At 46.6% G+C, this 15655-nt stretch overlaps 1 protein-coding gene and 3 non-coding genes across 4 annotated transcripts in view; 2 read left to right on the top strand and 2 right to left on the bottom strand.

Annotated features, from left to right (window-relative positions):
• Nucleotides 1–4502: 4502 nt before the first annotated feature.
• On the bottom strand, nt 4503–4666 carry LOC129550823 (U1 spliceosomal RNA). Its single transcript, XR_016035746.1, has one exon. It is a non-coding gene; the product is annotated as a U1 spliceosomal RNA (small nuclear RNA).
• Nucleotides 4667–7393: 2727 nt separating this feature from the next.
• On the top strand, nt 7394–7483 carry TRNAY-GUA (transfer RNA tyrosine (anticodon GUA)). The gene is given in 2 exon segments: nt 7394–7430; nt 7448–7483. It is a non-coding gene; the product is annotated as a tRNA-Tyr (tRNA).
• Nucleotides 7484–11608: 4125 nt separating this feature from the next.
• LOC129550798 (U1 spliceosomal RNA) lies at nt 11609–11772 on the top strand. The gene has a single exon (XR_008684930.2). It is a non-coding gene; the product is annotated as a U1 spliceosomal RNA (small nuclear RNA).
• Nucleotides 11773–13695: 1923 nt separating this feature from the next.
• The window catches only part of SNX6 (sorting nexin 6), a 49022-nt gene continuing 47062 nt past the window's right edge, over nt 13696–15655 (bottom strand). The window contains exon 14 of the mRNA XM_055418230.2: nt 13696–15404. Within this exon, the coding sequence (XP_055274205.1) occupies nt 15351–15404 (54 nt within the window). The 3' untranslated portion in view covers nt 13696–15350. The remainder of the gene's footprint in view (nt 15405–15655) is intronic.

The raw sequence follows: 15655 nt of genomic DNA, 5'->3' as shown, positions 1-15655 counted from the left end.
TGCAGGGGGCATGGGTTTGATCCCTGTTAGGGAAATTTCTGCATGCCATGTGGTGTGGCAAAAAAAAAAAAAAAAAAGCCCTTTGAAAATAGCTCTCTGCTCTTTTCAAATTCTAGCTGGAGGAACCACCCGCTTCAATATCAACATATTAAGTAAGCGTGGGTAATATAGGTTCTAAAATTCTCAGGATCACTATTAGCATTGAAGGTAAAAGAAATGTCTGTGAGTATATATGTATATGTATATATATATATATATATATATATATACTGTAGCCTGCCAGGCTCCTCTGTCCATAGGATTTTCCAGGCAAGAATAGTTGCTATTTCCTTCTCCAGGGGATCTTCCCATTCCAGGAATCAAACCCAAGTCTCCTGCATTGCAGACAGATTCTTTACTGTTTGAGCCACCCAGGAAGCCCCCGGGTGTGCGTGTGTCTGTGTATATATATATATATGAAATCAGATCTGTTGCAGGTCATGTCTTGCTCTTTAAAGTCATGATTTCTCCGTCTCTCTCTAGTTTGAAATGGGTATGCATAGGAGAATCCAGTGTTACAGTGGCCTGATGGTTCCTCTGATTTGGTTGTTTTGTGTTTGTACAGGTTCTAAAAAGGGCCTCATCCCAAGCAAGTGGATTACGGTACTGAAAGAATTAATATCATTCTAAGAGGAATGCTAAATAATATTTTAGGGTAGAAGGAAAGATTGAGAACAATGGGAGAGGGACATGAGAATGACAGTTTACCCGCTTCCTCTTTTCTCTGCTGTCTCTGCCCTCTCTGGGCCTCCAGCATCCCTTTATCTCTCCCAGCCTTAAATCAACTCCAGAGAAGAAGGAAAGTGAACAAAGGCACAACTTCTTTAGCTGCTCTGTTCAAGGACATGGATTTGTGTCTCTCCAGCCCAGCCTAGAGTTCACTTCATGTCAGTCCAAATTCCACCTCCAAGAGTCCCTTATCATACACACACCATGTAGTGAGGACAGCAGACGTGACTCAGCTGTATGATCCGGGAATAACCGAGAACTCAGAGAATACACTGTGTCCCCTATGAAGGGCACAGGATGGAGAGCAGTCGTATCAGTTCCTTAGAAAAAGGCAAGCAAAAAAGGTTAGGCTGATAAATCCAGCATGGGGAAAGAAACCGATGTGTCATATCATTTTTTTCCCCCTTTTCTTGATGTGAGGTAAACCAGCGCTTCCCTAATCAGATTGCCAGCAAAACTACCCAGTCCCCAACCCTCTTTATCCCCTTGCAAAACAATAGGAATCCACATGGCCTTCTCACCAGCTGATATTCACCATTTACAGGCTTCTTTTTCTGTGCTCCAGGAAGACCCATGCAAATTTGCAGAAGTATTCCACAGCATGCTCTCAGTTACCAGCCCTGCTTGTGGGGATGCACGTTGGCTGAAGCAGGGAACAAGAAGACGGCTGCTTTGACGGAGGAACACAGTGGGGACCCAATGACCCACCACACAAAGAGTACTCTTGATCAAGGGAAGTCAGCCCTCATAACTGGGGCAGAACTAAGATCTTTAAAGAACCATACAGACCGTGTCAGTGGGTATTCCTGAAGCCTTTCCTGCCAAAGGTAAGCTGGAAGAAATTACAGCATTGTACCCAGAAGACCTGTATCTCCACTAATTTCCATCAGCAGTTTGATGATTAAAATATCTCAGCAGGTATTGGTATAGATCCAGGTGCAGATCAGAATTGCTGTTATGTCTAACCTTTGGTCTCAGCTCTCTTACGGATGGACCATCCAGAGTCCAAACCATATTGTGTCAAGAACTCTTCCTTGGCCTACTATAGCCATGTCTTTTCTCTAGATACTGGTTCTACTTACTCTTCAATTTATTGGAAATGTTTTACTTTCCATCTGGTGATAGCGTAGTAGAAACTGTTGGTTTTGGTGCCACCTTTGTACTTGTTCCTTTTCCTCCATGGTTCTCATATAGAACAAGTTCTCTGACTTGAGAAACATGTATTCTTATTTTCTCATTTTAAACTACTGGGGAGACCTGCTATGCATATTAAAGGCTCTCATGTCCTGTGCTATATAGATGCCATGTTGGTGGAGCTCCTTGGAGAAAAAGGCCCCTAATTTGGTAACTATGTACCTCCTGAAAGAAGAGACGGATGGCCAAGAGGGACTATCTCACATTGCACTGGAAAAGCCCTCCAAACAGAGACAAATCCATGTATGGAGCTGGGACTTAGCAAATAATGACACTTTTTTAGTTTGAGATAAAGAACAATTAACAAAAGTTAACAATCAAATTAAGGAGAAAAAAGAGAATTTTATTCTAGTCAGACTGAGGATTATAACCCAGGATAAGCTCTGAGAAAGAAGTCCAAGGCACAGACACATATAGTTTTCAGAACAAAGAATCATACATCAAAATAACTGACATTTTACATAAAGTTAACCAAAGATGCATAGTTCAGGTAAGCATGTACAAATCAAGCAGTAAGCCACCATACCCTTTGACACAGCTGGGAAAAAATGCCAATCTTCTGAGAAGTTACACTGCAGTTGTCAGAAGAAAGGCAGAAAAAAATTGATCTTTATGGTCCAGCAGGCATTTCCACCTCTAAGGAGATCTGGTTAATGTATAATATACATCATATACTAGGGAGGGCCCAAAATGGGCAGGGACTATGTTACGCTTACATTTTCTTGTCCTGTTTAAGATATACTTTCAGTTCCATCAGAATCAATAATTTACCAAGAGGATAAGCTATGGTCAGGTATAAAACAATATCCTTTGTCAAGAATTCAATTAAAAGGGGGCTTCCCTGGTGGCTCAGTGGTAGAGGATCTGCCTACCAGTGCAGGAGACACAGGTTCCATCCCTGGTCAGGGAAGATACTACATGCTGTGGAGCAACTAAACCAGTGTGCCACTACTGAGCCTGTACTCTGGAGCCCATGAGCCACAAGTACTGAGCCCATGAGCTGCAACTACTGAAGCCCGCGTGCCTAGAGCCCGTGCTCCAAAATGAGAGAAGCCACCACAATGAGAAACCCACACACTGCAACCAGAGAAAGCCCACACAGCAACTCAGACCCAACACAGCCAAAAATAACTAAATAGGTTTTAAAAAAGAATTCAATTAGAAGGAATAAACCAGTTTTAAAAGTTGGAAAAATGAGAATTTTAAAACAGTGCCCACCTTGTAAAGAAGTAACTTAAATTTGATAAATAATTGACTAATATTTTGTAGATTTATACAAGATCTTAGAAAAATTAATTTGTTATTCTATTAATGTTAAGGCCTATAATCTTCTAACCCTTAAGTTATCCTGACTTCAGTACCATCATCTGTGAGGTTTATCTGTGTAGTTGATCTGAGTTCTGCTTATTTTTCTGTCCCCCTAATGGCAGAATCTCTGTTTACAATCACAGAGTCCTATATTGATGGCAAAGGATTCCTCAAGGGTTTTAGGACTCTTCTATTTCCTCTAGGAAAAAAACAAATTTATGGGAAAACTTATATAACTATGTCCCAGCAGAAGGAATCATCCCAGTAGATTATTTTCTGACAGCCTCCTAAAGGACACTGGAAAACTGACACCTCAGCTTTGTTCCAGCTCCTTGCTTCACAGAGAAACAAGGCCTCACTAGACAAATTGTAGCCGCCGCCGCCGCCGCCGCCGCCGCCGCCGCCGCCGCCGCCGCCGCCGCCGCCGCCGCCGCCGCCGCCGCCGCCGCCGCCGCCGCCGCCGCCGCCGCCGCCGCCGCCGCCGCCAGGTTTCAACTTTTCAAGGGCAAAGTACTACATGGGAATTCCCCAGATCTACTGGTTTGGTCCCTAGAAAAAAGGTTTTGAAGAAAAATCAGTAATAATATTTCTCCCCAACTTTGGGTATTCCAATTTTTTTAAAAAAAGTTTCACTTATTTTGATTCCAGTGTCCTACGTGTGTGTGTAAGGTAAAAACGACCCAGACACCAGATAGATAGTGTAACAAGCTTTAATAGCGAGGCGCTCCCGGGCTGGATTCCCGAACCCAGGCAGGTGAAGTCGAGAAAGTCGCAGCTTTTATGGCTTTACAGTAAGAAACAGTAAAATTTTCCCCAAATAAGGCAAAATTTGGAATGGTGGTCCCTCATTGATCAATTACCAGGGTGGTTGTCCGATCTGCTCAAAGTTGTGTTGACACACAGTGCTTATTGTTTCTAGGCAGGAGTTTGGGAGGAAGAGATTAAAGACAATTTTTCCCCAGCATTAAACTTTTTACTACCTGTCAGCTTTCCACATCAGTTGGGCGATAATATTGTAGTTTCAACCAAACTTGGACATTCTGTATCACCAATCACAATAACATTTAAAAGCTTTTAATGATATATCAAACATTTTTGCGTGTATTAAAGACCTACTGCTGTAGCAAAATTTAGAAAATCTGTTAGAAAATATGAGGCTAGCACTCACTAGAGCTCTTAAAAGGAACATAAAGAAATTAGTGAAATAGTCTGTTCTTTGAAACATTAGACACCAGGGGAAAGCGCGAACGCAGTCCCCCACTACCACAAATTATGCAGTCGAGTTTCCCACATTTGGGGAAATCGCAGGGGTCAGCACATCCAGAGTGCAATGGATAAGCCTCGCCCTGGGAAAACCACCTTCGTGATCATGGTATCTCCCCTGCCAGGTAAGTATGAGTTCCCGTCCGCCCAACGCCCAGCACCCTCGGGCTCGCCCCACTCTGCACGCACGGTCACTTCCCTCGCGCCACCTCCGCACACTCAGCCCCTGCTCGTCCCTCGGCCCGGCCTCGCCCACCCGGCGAACAACCTCAGGGACCTCCGCGTGTCCATACGCGGGACACCGAGGCCCGGGAGGGGCGGGACCAGCAGCCTCCGCGCGCCTCTCATCTACATACGCCACGCCCCTGGCGGGATGTCCCGGATGTCCTGTTCTTCCACGCGGGGGCGCGGCACCTGCTAACCCCACCCGAGACTCTCGGTGTCTCCTGAGAGGAGCGCGTGGGCGAGTGGCGGCCTGTCAGGGGGAACCTGGGAAGACGCGAGCTCGCGGTGCCCCGCAGTTGAGGGGGTGGGTCGGGGCTCGGGTCTGGTCTCACCTTCCTTTCAGCAAGAAGAAAAGAGCAGCCCATTTTGGCCCTCGCCTGTCTGAGCTCATCTTCTAGTCATGGAAAGCTCGGGAAAGACCTAGTTACCGGTTGACATTAAGCGCTAAAGCCGCCTTAATAGGAAAGCGTGGTAATAATGTTTCTTCACGGTGTCTCTCTCAATAAAAGTGACGAAAGTGCTTCGGGATATGTAGCCTATCCTAGTGATGCTGGAAGGAAAGCCCGGGGTGCTGTTGCAGGGCGAAAACCAGGTGAGAGCGCGAGCGGTCGCCTCCACCGCACCAGGCGGGGTTCCCGGAGCGCGGTGCTCGGGGTCGGGAGCCCTGCCCTTGGGCCTCGCCCCCGCTCCTTCCCCCGCGCCGCTGCCCCAGCGCGCACACTGGGCGGCCCCCCAGGTGTCCTCTGGCCCTTTCCGATCTGACGCGGTCAGAGAGAAACACAGCAGACCGTGGAGAAAGTGGTGAAAGCAGACTTTATTCAGTGACTCCCGACAGCAAGGGAAAGAGCTGACCGAGCTCCATTCCGAAATGGGCGAGGGGATCGGAGCGTTTTAAAGGGAGGAGGAGAGGGAAGGGGCTCAGAAGAGGCAGCAGTGGAAAACCACAGAGTTGGTCAGTAGAGAGGCAGGCCAGCCGTGTTTGTCAGCGGGCAGTTACTCAAGTTAGGATGGGTCGGCGCACAGAACGTGGGAGACGGAGGCCCTATCCTTGCTTACACGTCAAAGGAATGGCTCCCACTCTTTGAGAGAGACCCTCTGGACTGTAAGAGAACTATCTTCACAATCGCAAGCCCTTTTAAATGAATGCTCTAACAAAGGGCAGTGAGGCGACCTTCCTGGCGGTTCAGTGGTTAAGACTATGAGCTCTGTATGGAGGCACGGGTTAGCCTGGCCAGGGAACTAAAATGCAGCATACAGAAGCCAAAGGAAAGAAAGAAAAAACGGAGATCAGGTGTCTGTGCCAGGTGTTAGATTTTTTGAGACAAGATTATATATATATATATATAGTAGACTCTATTTGCATGTTATTACAAAATACTGAGTATAGTCCTGTGTGCTTTACAGTAGGTCCTCTTTGTTTATCTGTTTTATATATAGCAGCGTGGGTATGTTAATCCCCAATTCTGTCTTCTCCCCACCTTTCCCCTTTAGTAACCATAAGTTTGTTTTCTATGTCTGGGATCAGACAGACATTTTAATGGGGGTAGAGGTCAAGCCAGGGACAGGACCTGATGCTGTTGAAAGCCAGGCTTGAGTCTGGTCAAGTCTCTTAGTGCAGGAAATGGTTTGGAGGGGTTGCTATCTGGTGAGAGTTCTGTAGTTCTCAACTTAAATGCTCTATTTTGTGACGAAAGAAGATAATTCTGGGCAAACCCTGGCTCCTGGACCCTTCTTTTATATCCTGATCTCCTCTTTGACAGTACTGGGCACTTTTCCACTCAACAACTATGTATTGAATACCCCATGCCAGATACTGTTCAGGAATTTACTGTTCAGGAATTTGGCAACAAAAAGGCCTCTCGATGCTCATATTTTACTTAGAGAAAGGGGTGTGGGGTGGGAGAAAATTGACAAGAGACGCGGTAGGTAAATTAATTAGTATGTTAAGAGCTATGAAAAAAAAAAAAGGGAGGAAAAGGGGATGGGAGTTGCTATAAGGAGGCAGGTTGCTGTGTTGATTTCGGTGGTCAGGGAAGGCTCCCTGGAGAAGGTGACAATGTGAGCAGACTGGAGGGAGGAGGGGGCTGGTCATGGGGCTGTCTGGGAAGAGCATCCCTAGCAAGAGGTCAGCTAGAGCAGTGTCCAGGTGGGACTGTGTCTGGAGAATAGCAAGGAGGTCCTGCGCACCGAAACTGAGAGAGGTGGCTGCGTGGGGACGAGAACTGAGGGCCGTGTAGACCTTCGTAAGGGTTCAAGTCTGAGTGAACCAGAAGTTTCCAGAAGAGAAGCGGCTTCATCTAAACCCTCCACACCCCACCCCACCCCTCTTCCCCACACTCCTAGTAAAGGAGAGACAATCTGGCTGTAAAGGTGGCAGGGAGATCCATAGGAGACCCGGGGAATGCAGGCAAGACGATGGTTTTGAAGGGTGGCACAATGTGCCGCACCAAAAAATACCATTTTATTCGAAGGAGTGTTTTGAACTAACGGCACTTAAAGAGCACTTAAACGGCACTTAAACGCTCTCTTCAAAGGGGTTTCCGACCGGCCCGCACGGTCTCACCTCGGGCGTCTCAATGTGTTGTTGCGGCATTTCCGGGAAAAGTACGGTCCCCGGCCGCATGGTGGCGCGCACCCTTCGATAGCTCAGCTGGTAGAGCGGAGGACTGTAGATCCCACACGTGTGGTCATCCTTAGGTCGCTGGTTCGATTCCGGCTCGAAGGAGGTGCTGGTAGCTTTTGCTCCCCAGTGAAAGGCACCCCGCTCCCGGTGCACCTGCCCCGCCCGACACCCTGCGGCAGCGCAGCGTCCTTCCTTCTTGGCCAGAGGCGGGAAAGCCTTTCGGGGACACCCGCACAGCCCCGCCTGGCCGAGGCCTGGGGACTCGCCTGCGCCGTCTCCTGCCCGCAGGCTGCACACAGGCCCACAGCGCGGTGGCCTCCGCCGTGGGCCGCGCCCTCTCCGCTTTTATTCGCTTTCCCACTTCCGCCCGGGACCCCGTTCTATGCGACCAGGCCCACTAAACAGCAGCTGCGCTCCAAAAGCCCTGGAGCGAGGCCGACAAGCACCCAGGCCATCACAGAGCCAGGGACAGCGGGGCACCCTTCCTGAAACCCCCTCAATGCCGCTCAGCCCCCAGCTCCGCCCCCAAAGAAAGGTCACAGTCTCGGTTTCTCCCAGTCACGGCCTTTCAACCTCCCAACCTCTGTCTCTCCTCCCTGTGTTTCATATGGTGTCTGCAGGTGCAGACCTGGGGAGACGGAAGACCTTCCCAGTCATCTCTCGGGGCAGAGCTGCCACCCCGAGATCTTCCGAACCACTGCTAATGGAACATTAGTAAATGCGATGGAAACAGAAGACTGAAAAGTAGTTGCTCATCAGGACTTGCTCTTATTTGCTGTCCTGAGACCACCATGAGAAGACTGACTTAGCCTATTGGAGGATGAAATATGGGAGTGAAGAGGAAATATGTCTGCTGAGGCCCTTAGACCAACCTGCCCCAACTGTCCGATAAGCTGACTGCAGCTGTATAAGTGAGCCTACGTCAGTGCCACAGAACTGCCCAGCTGAGCACAACTGCAATGGATAACCCAAAGGATGGTGGGCAAATACCATGGTTGCTGTTTTTTTAATTAATTAATCACTTTATTTATTTGCCTGAGTCAGGTCTTAGTCACCATTGCCTAGGCTTAGTTTCTCTGCAATTTTTAACCACCGGACCAGGGAAGTCACCCACATGGTTACTATTTTAAATTACTGAGTTTTAGGGCAATTTGTTACACAGCAGTAGATGACTGATACACCACTCTAACCAAATAATGAGTGTTAGCACCATCAATGGCAAGCCGCTCCAGTACTCTTGCCTAGAAAATCCCATGGATGGAGGAGCCTGGTAGGCTGCAGTCCATGGGGTCGCTAAGGGTCGGACACGACTGGGCGACTTCACTTTCACTTTTCACTTTCACACATTGGAGAAGGAAATGGCAACCCACTCCAGTGTTCTTGCCTGGAGAATCCCAGGGACGGGGGAGCCTGGTGGGCTTCCGTCTATGGGGTCACACAGAGTCGGACACGACTGAAGTGACTTAGCAGCAGCAGCAGCAGCAGCACCATCAATAACTGAACAAACTGGCTTCACATGCCTCCAATGTGAGGCCCACAGGAGGACACTGGATTAACTTGATAGGGTTATCATAATAAAGTACTACAATCTGGGTGTTTTGAAACAACAAAAATTTATTCTTTCACAGTTACGGAAGTTAGAAGTTCAAAATCAAGGTGTCGGCAGGACCATGCTCCCTCTGAGATTCTGGGTAAAATCTGTCCTTGCTTCTTCCTAGCTTCTAGAGGTGACAGTCAATCCATGATTTGCAGCTACAAGTCACTGCAAAACCACCACTACAAGACCACTGCAATCTGTCCTTTGTCATTACACGGCATTATCCTCATATATCTCTGACCTTCCACAGCATTTCCCTCTTATAAGGCAATATTCATACTGGATTAGGGTGCACTTTACTGACCTTTTACTGAAAGAAAGCTGAGGGCCGAAGAATTGATGCTTTTGAACTGTGGTGTTGGAGGAGACTCGAGAGTCCCCTGGACTGCAAGGAGGTCCAACCAGTCCATCCTAAAGGAAATCAGTCCTGAATATTCATTGGAAGGACTGATACTGAAGCTGAAACTCCAATACTTTGGCCACCTGATTTGAAGAACTGACTAATTAGAAAAGACCTTGATGCTGGGCAAGATTGAAGGCAGGAGGAGAAGGGGAGGACAGAGGCTGAGATGGTTGGATAGCATCACCAATTCGATGGACATGAGTTTGAGCAAGCTCTGGGAATTGGTGATGGACAAGGAAGCCTGGCCTGCTGCAGTCCATGGGGTCACAAAGAGTTGGACTGACTTACTGACCTTACCTTGACTATATCTACAAAGATCCTATTTCCAGATAAGGTCGTGTTCATAGGCACCAGGGATTAGGATATTGAGGTATGTTGTTTTTTTTTTTTCCTGGGGGGCAGCGGGACACAGACATAATTCAACCTGTAAACGAATACAGTATCATTTACGTTGTCTACCTGTCAAAAAATACATACTTGAATGTTATTATGAGGACATACAGGACAATTTAAAAATCAAAGGATATTCTGCACAATAATAACTGGCCTGTAATTTTTTTAAAATGCCTGCATAATGAAATAAAAAAGACAGGGCTGGGAGTTATATCAGATTAAAGTAGGTTAAAAAGTCAGGATACATAATACACGTGATTACGAATTTCCTTTTGCTATAAAGGATTACTGGGAGAATTGAGCAAATGGAATAATGCCTATAGAATAAATAAAGTATCAATGTTAATTTCTTGTTTTTTTTCAAAGGAACACTGGGGTTAGATAAGAAAATCCTCTATTTTTAGGAAATATACACTAAGAAAGAAAACTTCCCGAGACAACCAATAATCAAAAAGGGTGCTTGGGACTTCCCGGGTAGTCCAGTGGTTAAGACTCCGTACTTCCAGTGCAGGGCGGGGCGGGCGCGCGATTCCATCCCTGTTGGGGGAACTAGCATTGCCTCCACCAGACATCTCGGCAAAAAAAAAAAAAAGAAAGAAAGAAAAAAAGGGTGCTATAACACGTGTTCTAGGATCTTTGAGCAGTCAGGACCTCAGGAAGCCTTCCCTAATCTTAAAATCTCCAGTCATGCCTCTCGCCTCCCTTTGCTCCCTAGCACGGACCACCCATGATCGCACAACAGTTCGTTTAGTCGTTTTGCTCAAGTCTGGGGAGGAGCCACTTGATTCCAAGAAATAATCTTCATGTACGGAAGAGGAAAAAACAAATCTGGCGGTTGAAAGGGCAGCCTAGTCCTTCAGGACGAAAACGTGATATTTGCGTGCATTTTATTTTCAGGGACCATCCAACACCCCACCCAGCCCATACACATCTGCCCCTTACAGGGACGCTTTGCCCTGATAGTCTGTTTTTCTTTCGCTGTTGCAAGATTAGATTACTACATAATCTGAAAGAAAGATCATGCTGCTGCTAAGTCACTTCAGTCGTGTCCGACTCTGTGTGACCCCATAGACGGTAGCCCACCAGGCTCCCCCGTCCCTGGGATTCTCCAGGCAAGAACACTGGAGTGGGTTGCCATTTCCTTCTCCAATGTGTGAAAGTGAAAAGTGAAAGTGAAGTCGCCCAGTCGTGTCCGACCCTTAGCGACCCCACGGACTGCAGCCTACCAGGCTCCTCCATCCATGGGATTTTCCAGGCAAGAGTACTGGAGTGGCTTGCCATTGCGGACGAGGACTAAATTTCATGCTAAATTTATGACGAAACTCTGCTCCTATTTAACGTCCGACTGACATTCTGTTGCGTGTCATTTCAGTAAAAGAAAAGTGAAACCAGACCCAAGCCGGGACCTAGCCACCCACCCCCTCAACTGCGGGGCGCCGAACTCCGCGATCTCGTCTTCCCTGGTCCCCTCTGCAGGTCCCGACTTGTCGCCACGCGCCACGCTCCCCCAACGGAGATCTCGGCGCGTCTCGGGTGGGGTCAGTAGACTCCGCGGTACCCAAGGCGAAGCAAAGGACGCCGGAGACACCCACACAGGGGCGTGGCGTGTGCAGATGCGCAGGCGCGCAGAGGTTGCTGGTCCCTCTTAACCTGGGCCTGCGCGTCCCGCGTGTGGACATGCGGAGGCTCCTGGGGTTGCTCTTCGGCAGAGCGAGGCCACGGTGACAGGCGTGCAGGGGTGGAGGGCCCGGAGTGTGCAGACTCAGCTGAGGAAGTGACCGTCCCTGGAGAATGGAGCGACCGTGAGAGTGCTGGGCGGTGCGTGAGCGAAAATTCACTTACCTGGCAGGGGACATACCGTGATCACGAAGGTGGTTTTCCCTGGGCGAGGCTTATTCATTGCACTCTGGGTGTGCTGACCCCTGTGACTTCCCCAAATGTGGGAAGCTCGACTGCATAATTTGGGGTAGTAGGAGACTGTGGTCGCCCTTTCCCCTGGTAATTGTGAATACAGATAAGAAGGGACTTATTTGGTGTCTGGAGTATGTGTGTTTCAATGTTTTATACCCAAAGGGATTTGTAGCGGTGCTCTTTTGTGTCATTTAAGTTTTCGTTTTCTGCTATAAGCTTGCTTTCTGTTAGCTATTGTTGTTGTTCAGTGCCTCAGTCCTGCTGATTCTTTGCCATCCCATGAGCTGCACCATGCCATCTATCGAAGTTTGCTCAAACTCATGTCCATTGAATCAATGATGCCATCCAACCATCTCATCTTCTGTCGCCCCCTTCTTTTCTTGCTCTCAGTCTTTCCCAGCATCAGGGTCTTTTCCAATGGTAGCCAAAGTATTGGAACTTCAACTTTAGCATCAGTCTTTACAATGAACATTCAGGGTTGATTTCCTGCAGGATTGATTGCTTTGATTTCGTTGGTGTCCAAGGGACTCTCAACAATCTTCTCCAGCACCAATTGATGCTTCTTCCAAAGCATCAATTCTTTGGCTCTCAGCCTTCTTTATGGTCCACTTCTCACATCTATACGTGACTGGAAAAACCACAGCTTTCTATGTAGACGTCTGTAAGCAAAGTAATGTCTCTGCTTTTTTAATATACTGTCTAGATTTGTCATAGCTTTTCTTCAAGGAGCAAGCATCTTTTAATTTCATGGCTGCAGTCACCAACCACAGAATTTTGGAGTCCAAGAAAATAGTCTGTCACTGTTTTCATTTCCCCCCCAATCTATTTGCCATGAAGGGATGGGACCAGATGTCATGATCTTTTTTGAATATTTAGTTTTAAGCCAGCATTTTCACTCTTTTCATCACTTTAGTTCTTCACTTTCTGCCATAATGGTGGTGTCATCTGCATGCCTGAGGTTATTGATATTTCTCCTCTACCCATAAGCAGTGAAAAATCAATTTCTTGACCGCTTTCCTTTTACACCATGTGCCCACTGGAAAGAACTCTCAAACAGCTGGAGCTTCACTGGCCTCAGGCAGGCTTATCCCACCTGTTTTTTTTCACTGATTTCCTCTCCTGTCACCCTCCTTGCTCACCACATGAACTCCTAAACCCTCATATCTTTGGTTCCCACTGCAACCAACAATGACTCCCCAAGCTATTTCCACAGACCAGGTTGCTTCTCTTCCTCTCAAAGCATAAATCACCTCCCAAGGGAAACCATTTTTTCCCATTGCTATCCTGTTTCTGCCACTGGGTGTCTTCCTCTTGCACCTTTGCAATGATAAGTTTTATGAATGCCACAACTCAATCAATAGCAGTGGATCCAGGGTGGGCTATTTTTAACAGGGACTAGCTGATGCTAAAGCTGAAACTCCAATACTTTGGCCACCTCATGCGACGAGTTGACTCACTGGAAAAGAGTCTGATGCTGGGAGGGATTGGGGGTGGGAGGAGACGGGGATGACAGAGAATGTGATGGCTGGATGGCATCACCGACTCGATGGACATGAGTTTGAGTGAACTCCGGGAGTTGTTGATGGACAGGGAGGCCTGGCGTGCTGTGATTCATGGGGTCGCAAAGAGTCGGACACGACTGAGCGACTCAACTGAACTGAGCAGTGAGCTATGGAATAAATGTTTCAATTGTTCTGGAGGTACAAAGTAAACTTTTGCCATATGACTTCAAAGGAGTAACATACATTCTTTCCCAAGACCCTTGGATAGTAATTAACTCATTTATACATGTACTTATTAAGCACATTACCACCCCACACCCATAATTGTTGCCTCCAGTTTACCCCCATTCCATCAAGCATTCTAAAATGTAAACCAAACGTCAGGGGAGGTACTTTTCACTGTACTCCCTTCCTAGAAAAAGACCACCTTGGTAGAAACAGATTAGTTGATGGCTGTGTATAAAATTGTGAACTTGCTATTGTTTAGCATTGACACAGCATCTTCACATTTCCAAAGCACTGTACCAACATTTATTAATCCTCACAACACCCCTGTGAGGTAGGTCAGTATATCCTTCATGGTGGAGAAACAGGCAAAGAGCTCAAGTGAACCTTGTAGTCTGAGGCCACAAGGGCAGCTGGTGAAGGGACTGCCCCTGAATCCAGAGGCTTGGGCCCTCCACCCCACGTTCACCCACTGGTGGGCATCACAGGGGCATATTCTCACCAGTGAAGGGGACATGGAGGACAAAACACAATCTCTCAGCCAACACAAACATGGACAATTCAGACGCACTGAGGAACAGCAGTAACAGAGAAACACTGAGCAGCACACCGGTGAGGCAAGAGACAAGCAGCAGAGGAAGTCTGGAACCACGGTAACTAGCCCTGAGACCCAGGCGGGCGGTCTTCAGAATGGTTTGCAAAAACAATTAGGAAAACACTGGAGGGGTGACCAACCCAAACGCCTGTGGTTTCTACATGGGAGACAACTTAGAGTGGAAAAATCCAACCACTCAAGCTAATTTTAAACTAGGAATAACATAATGGTCATTCACATTAGAAAGGTCAATAATGTTTGTAAGGTAGCTACTGACATTACCTTAAGTTTGTACCCTAACTTTTATTCCAAATATTCCAACTTTTCCCCACTGACAAGTGCTATTCCCTGTAGCAGGCCTCTTTCTCTCTTCATAGCAATCTATACTCTGGCATATGTCTCATGGTTAACTGGCTGAGCCAGAGGTGCCATCGTGGAAATCTTAACAGATCAGAGTCTCTGTTCCAGTTTTAGAAACAGCAGTCTCTAACCTGTCTCTGTCCAATTCCATCTTACACGAAGTGCTCAAAGCACCCAGAGAAGCAGTTCATTCTTTTGTAAAGCAGTGAACTTGGTTCCATATGCCATTTTAAAAGAAATAAAGAAAAGCTAAGACCTGCACTGTAAAAGCATAGTATAGGAGTACATTATAGCTACTCCAAATTTTAGAGTGATACAATGACCACAGAGTTAAAAACTATCACTGTTATCACTGTTTATTTGACAATAGTTGGTTTAGTCTACAAGTTTAAGGCAAACATACTTATGCATTTGCTTTCTTCAGAAATCATACTTATAGAGTACAGAATGCCTGTCCGCGAACTGCTAAGAAACGTTCATTAATTAAAATAAGTCTGATTAAGATGCTTTACCAGGATACAAGAGTGAACTATGGTGGTGTATAATATTTGTGTTTTTTTTAAACAAAATAATAAAAAAAAAAGGTAACGGCAATCCTTATCTTCCTTTAAACCATGTATTTTTGAAAGGGTTAAACTTCAGAAATTATTTAAAGGTAAATAAGACTGGCAGCCAAAAGGAATACTATTCATAAAATAAACACAGTTATAGAGGCTACTTGAAAAAGACAGAACTTTGGACTTCTGAAGAGGAGGAGGGCGCGATGATGGGCAATTGTCCAGGGCGCAGGTGCGCAGGTGCCACCACACAGCCCGCAGACCCATGGGTGGCACTGATCCATTATTTTTCAGAAAAAGGGAGAGGAGATGCACTCTGTCAGCTGTTTCTTTCGTTTTCAATGAGCAGTAAATGCCTAACATCATTAAGAAAAAATAAAATCTGAAGGAAGGCAGCCCTTTTTAACTGGAAGGCAAGAGTGTGGCTTATGTGTCTCCATTGAGCACTGCCAGGCAGTTCTGCAGCAACTGTAGATTACCCTGAAAAGGCAGGGAACAGAAACAGTGAGGTTTAAATAGTGTGAAAGAGTCTTACTGAAAACACATGGCATTAGAAATCCCATTAAGATACCAGAATTGTGAAAACAGTCATTATGTAGAAATAAAGGTTTAAGGACATAAAATTATAGAATCTGTTCTATGCACAATATTTTCCACATACTAGATGCTTCAGTAAGTTTCTATCTAGACCAATATTAATATTTGGCATGCTCTAGTGAGGGTTATAAAAT

The sequence above is a fragment of the Moschus berezovskii genome, chromosome 21, assembly GCF_049115385.1.
Source record: "Moschus berezovskii isolate FMDL1 chromosome 21, NW_MosBer_1.0, whole genome shotgun sequence".
NCBI classification, from domain to species: domain Eukaryota; kingdom Metazoa; phylum Chordata; class Mammalia; order Artiodactyla; family Moschidae; genus Moschus; species Moschus berezovskii.
This window is presented reverse-complemented; position numbering and strand designations above follow the sequence as displayed.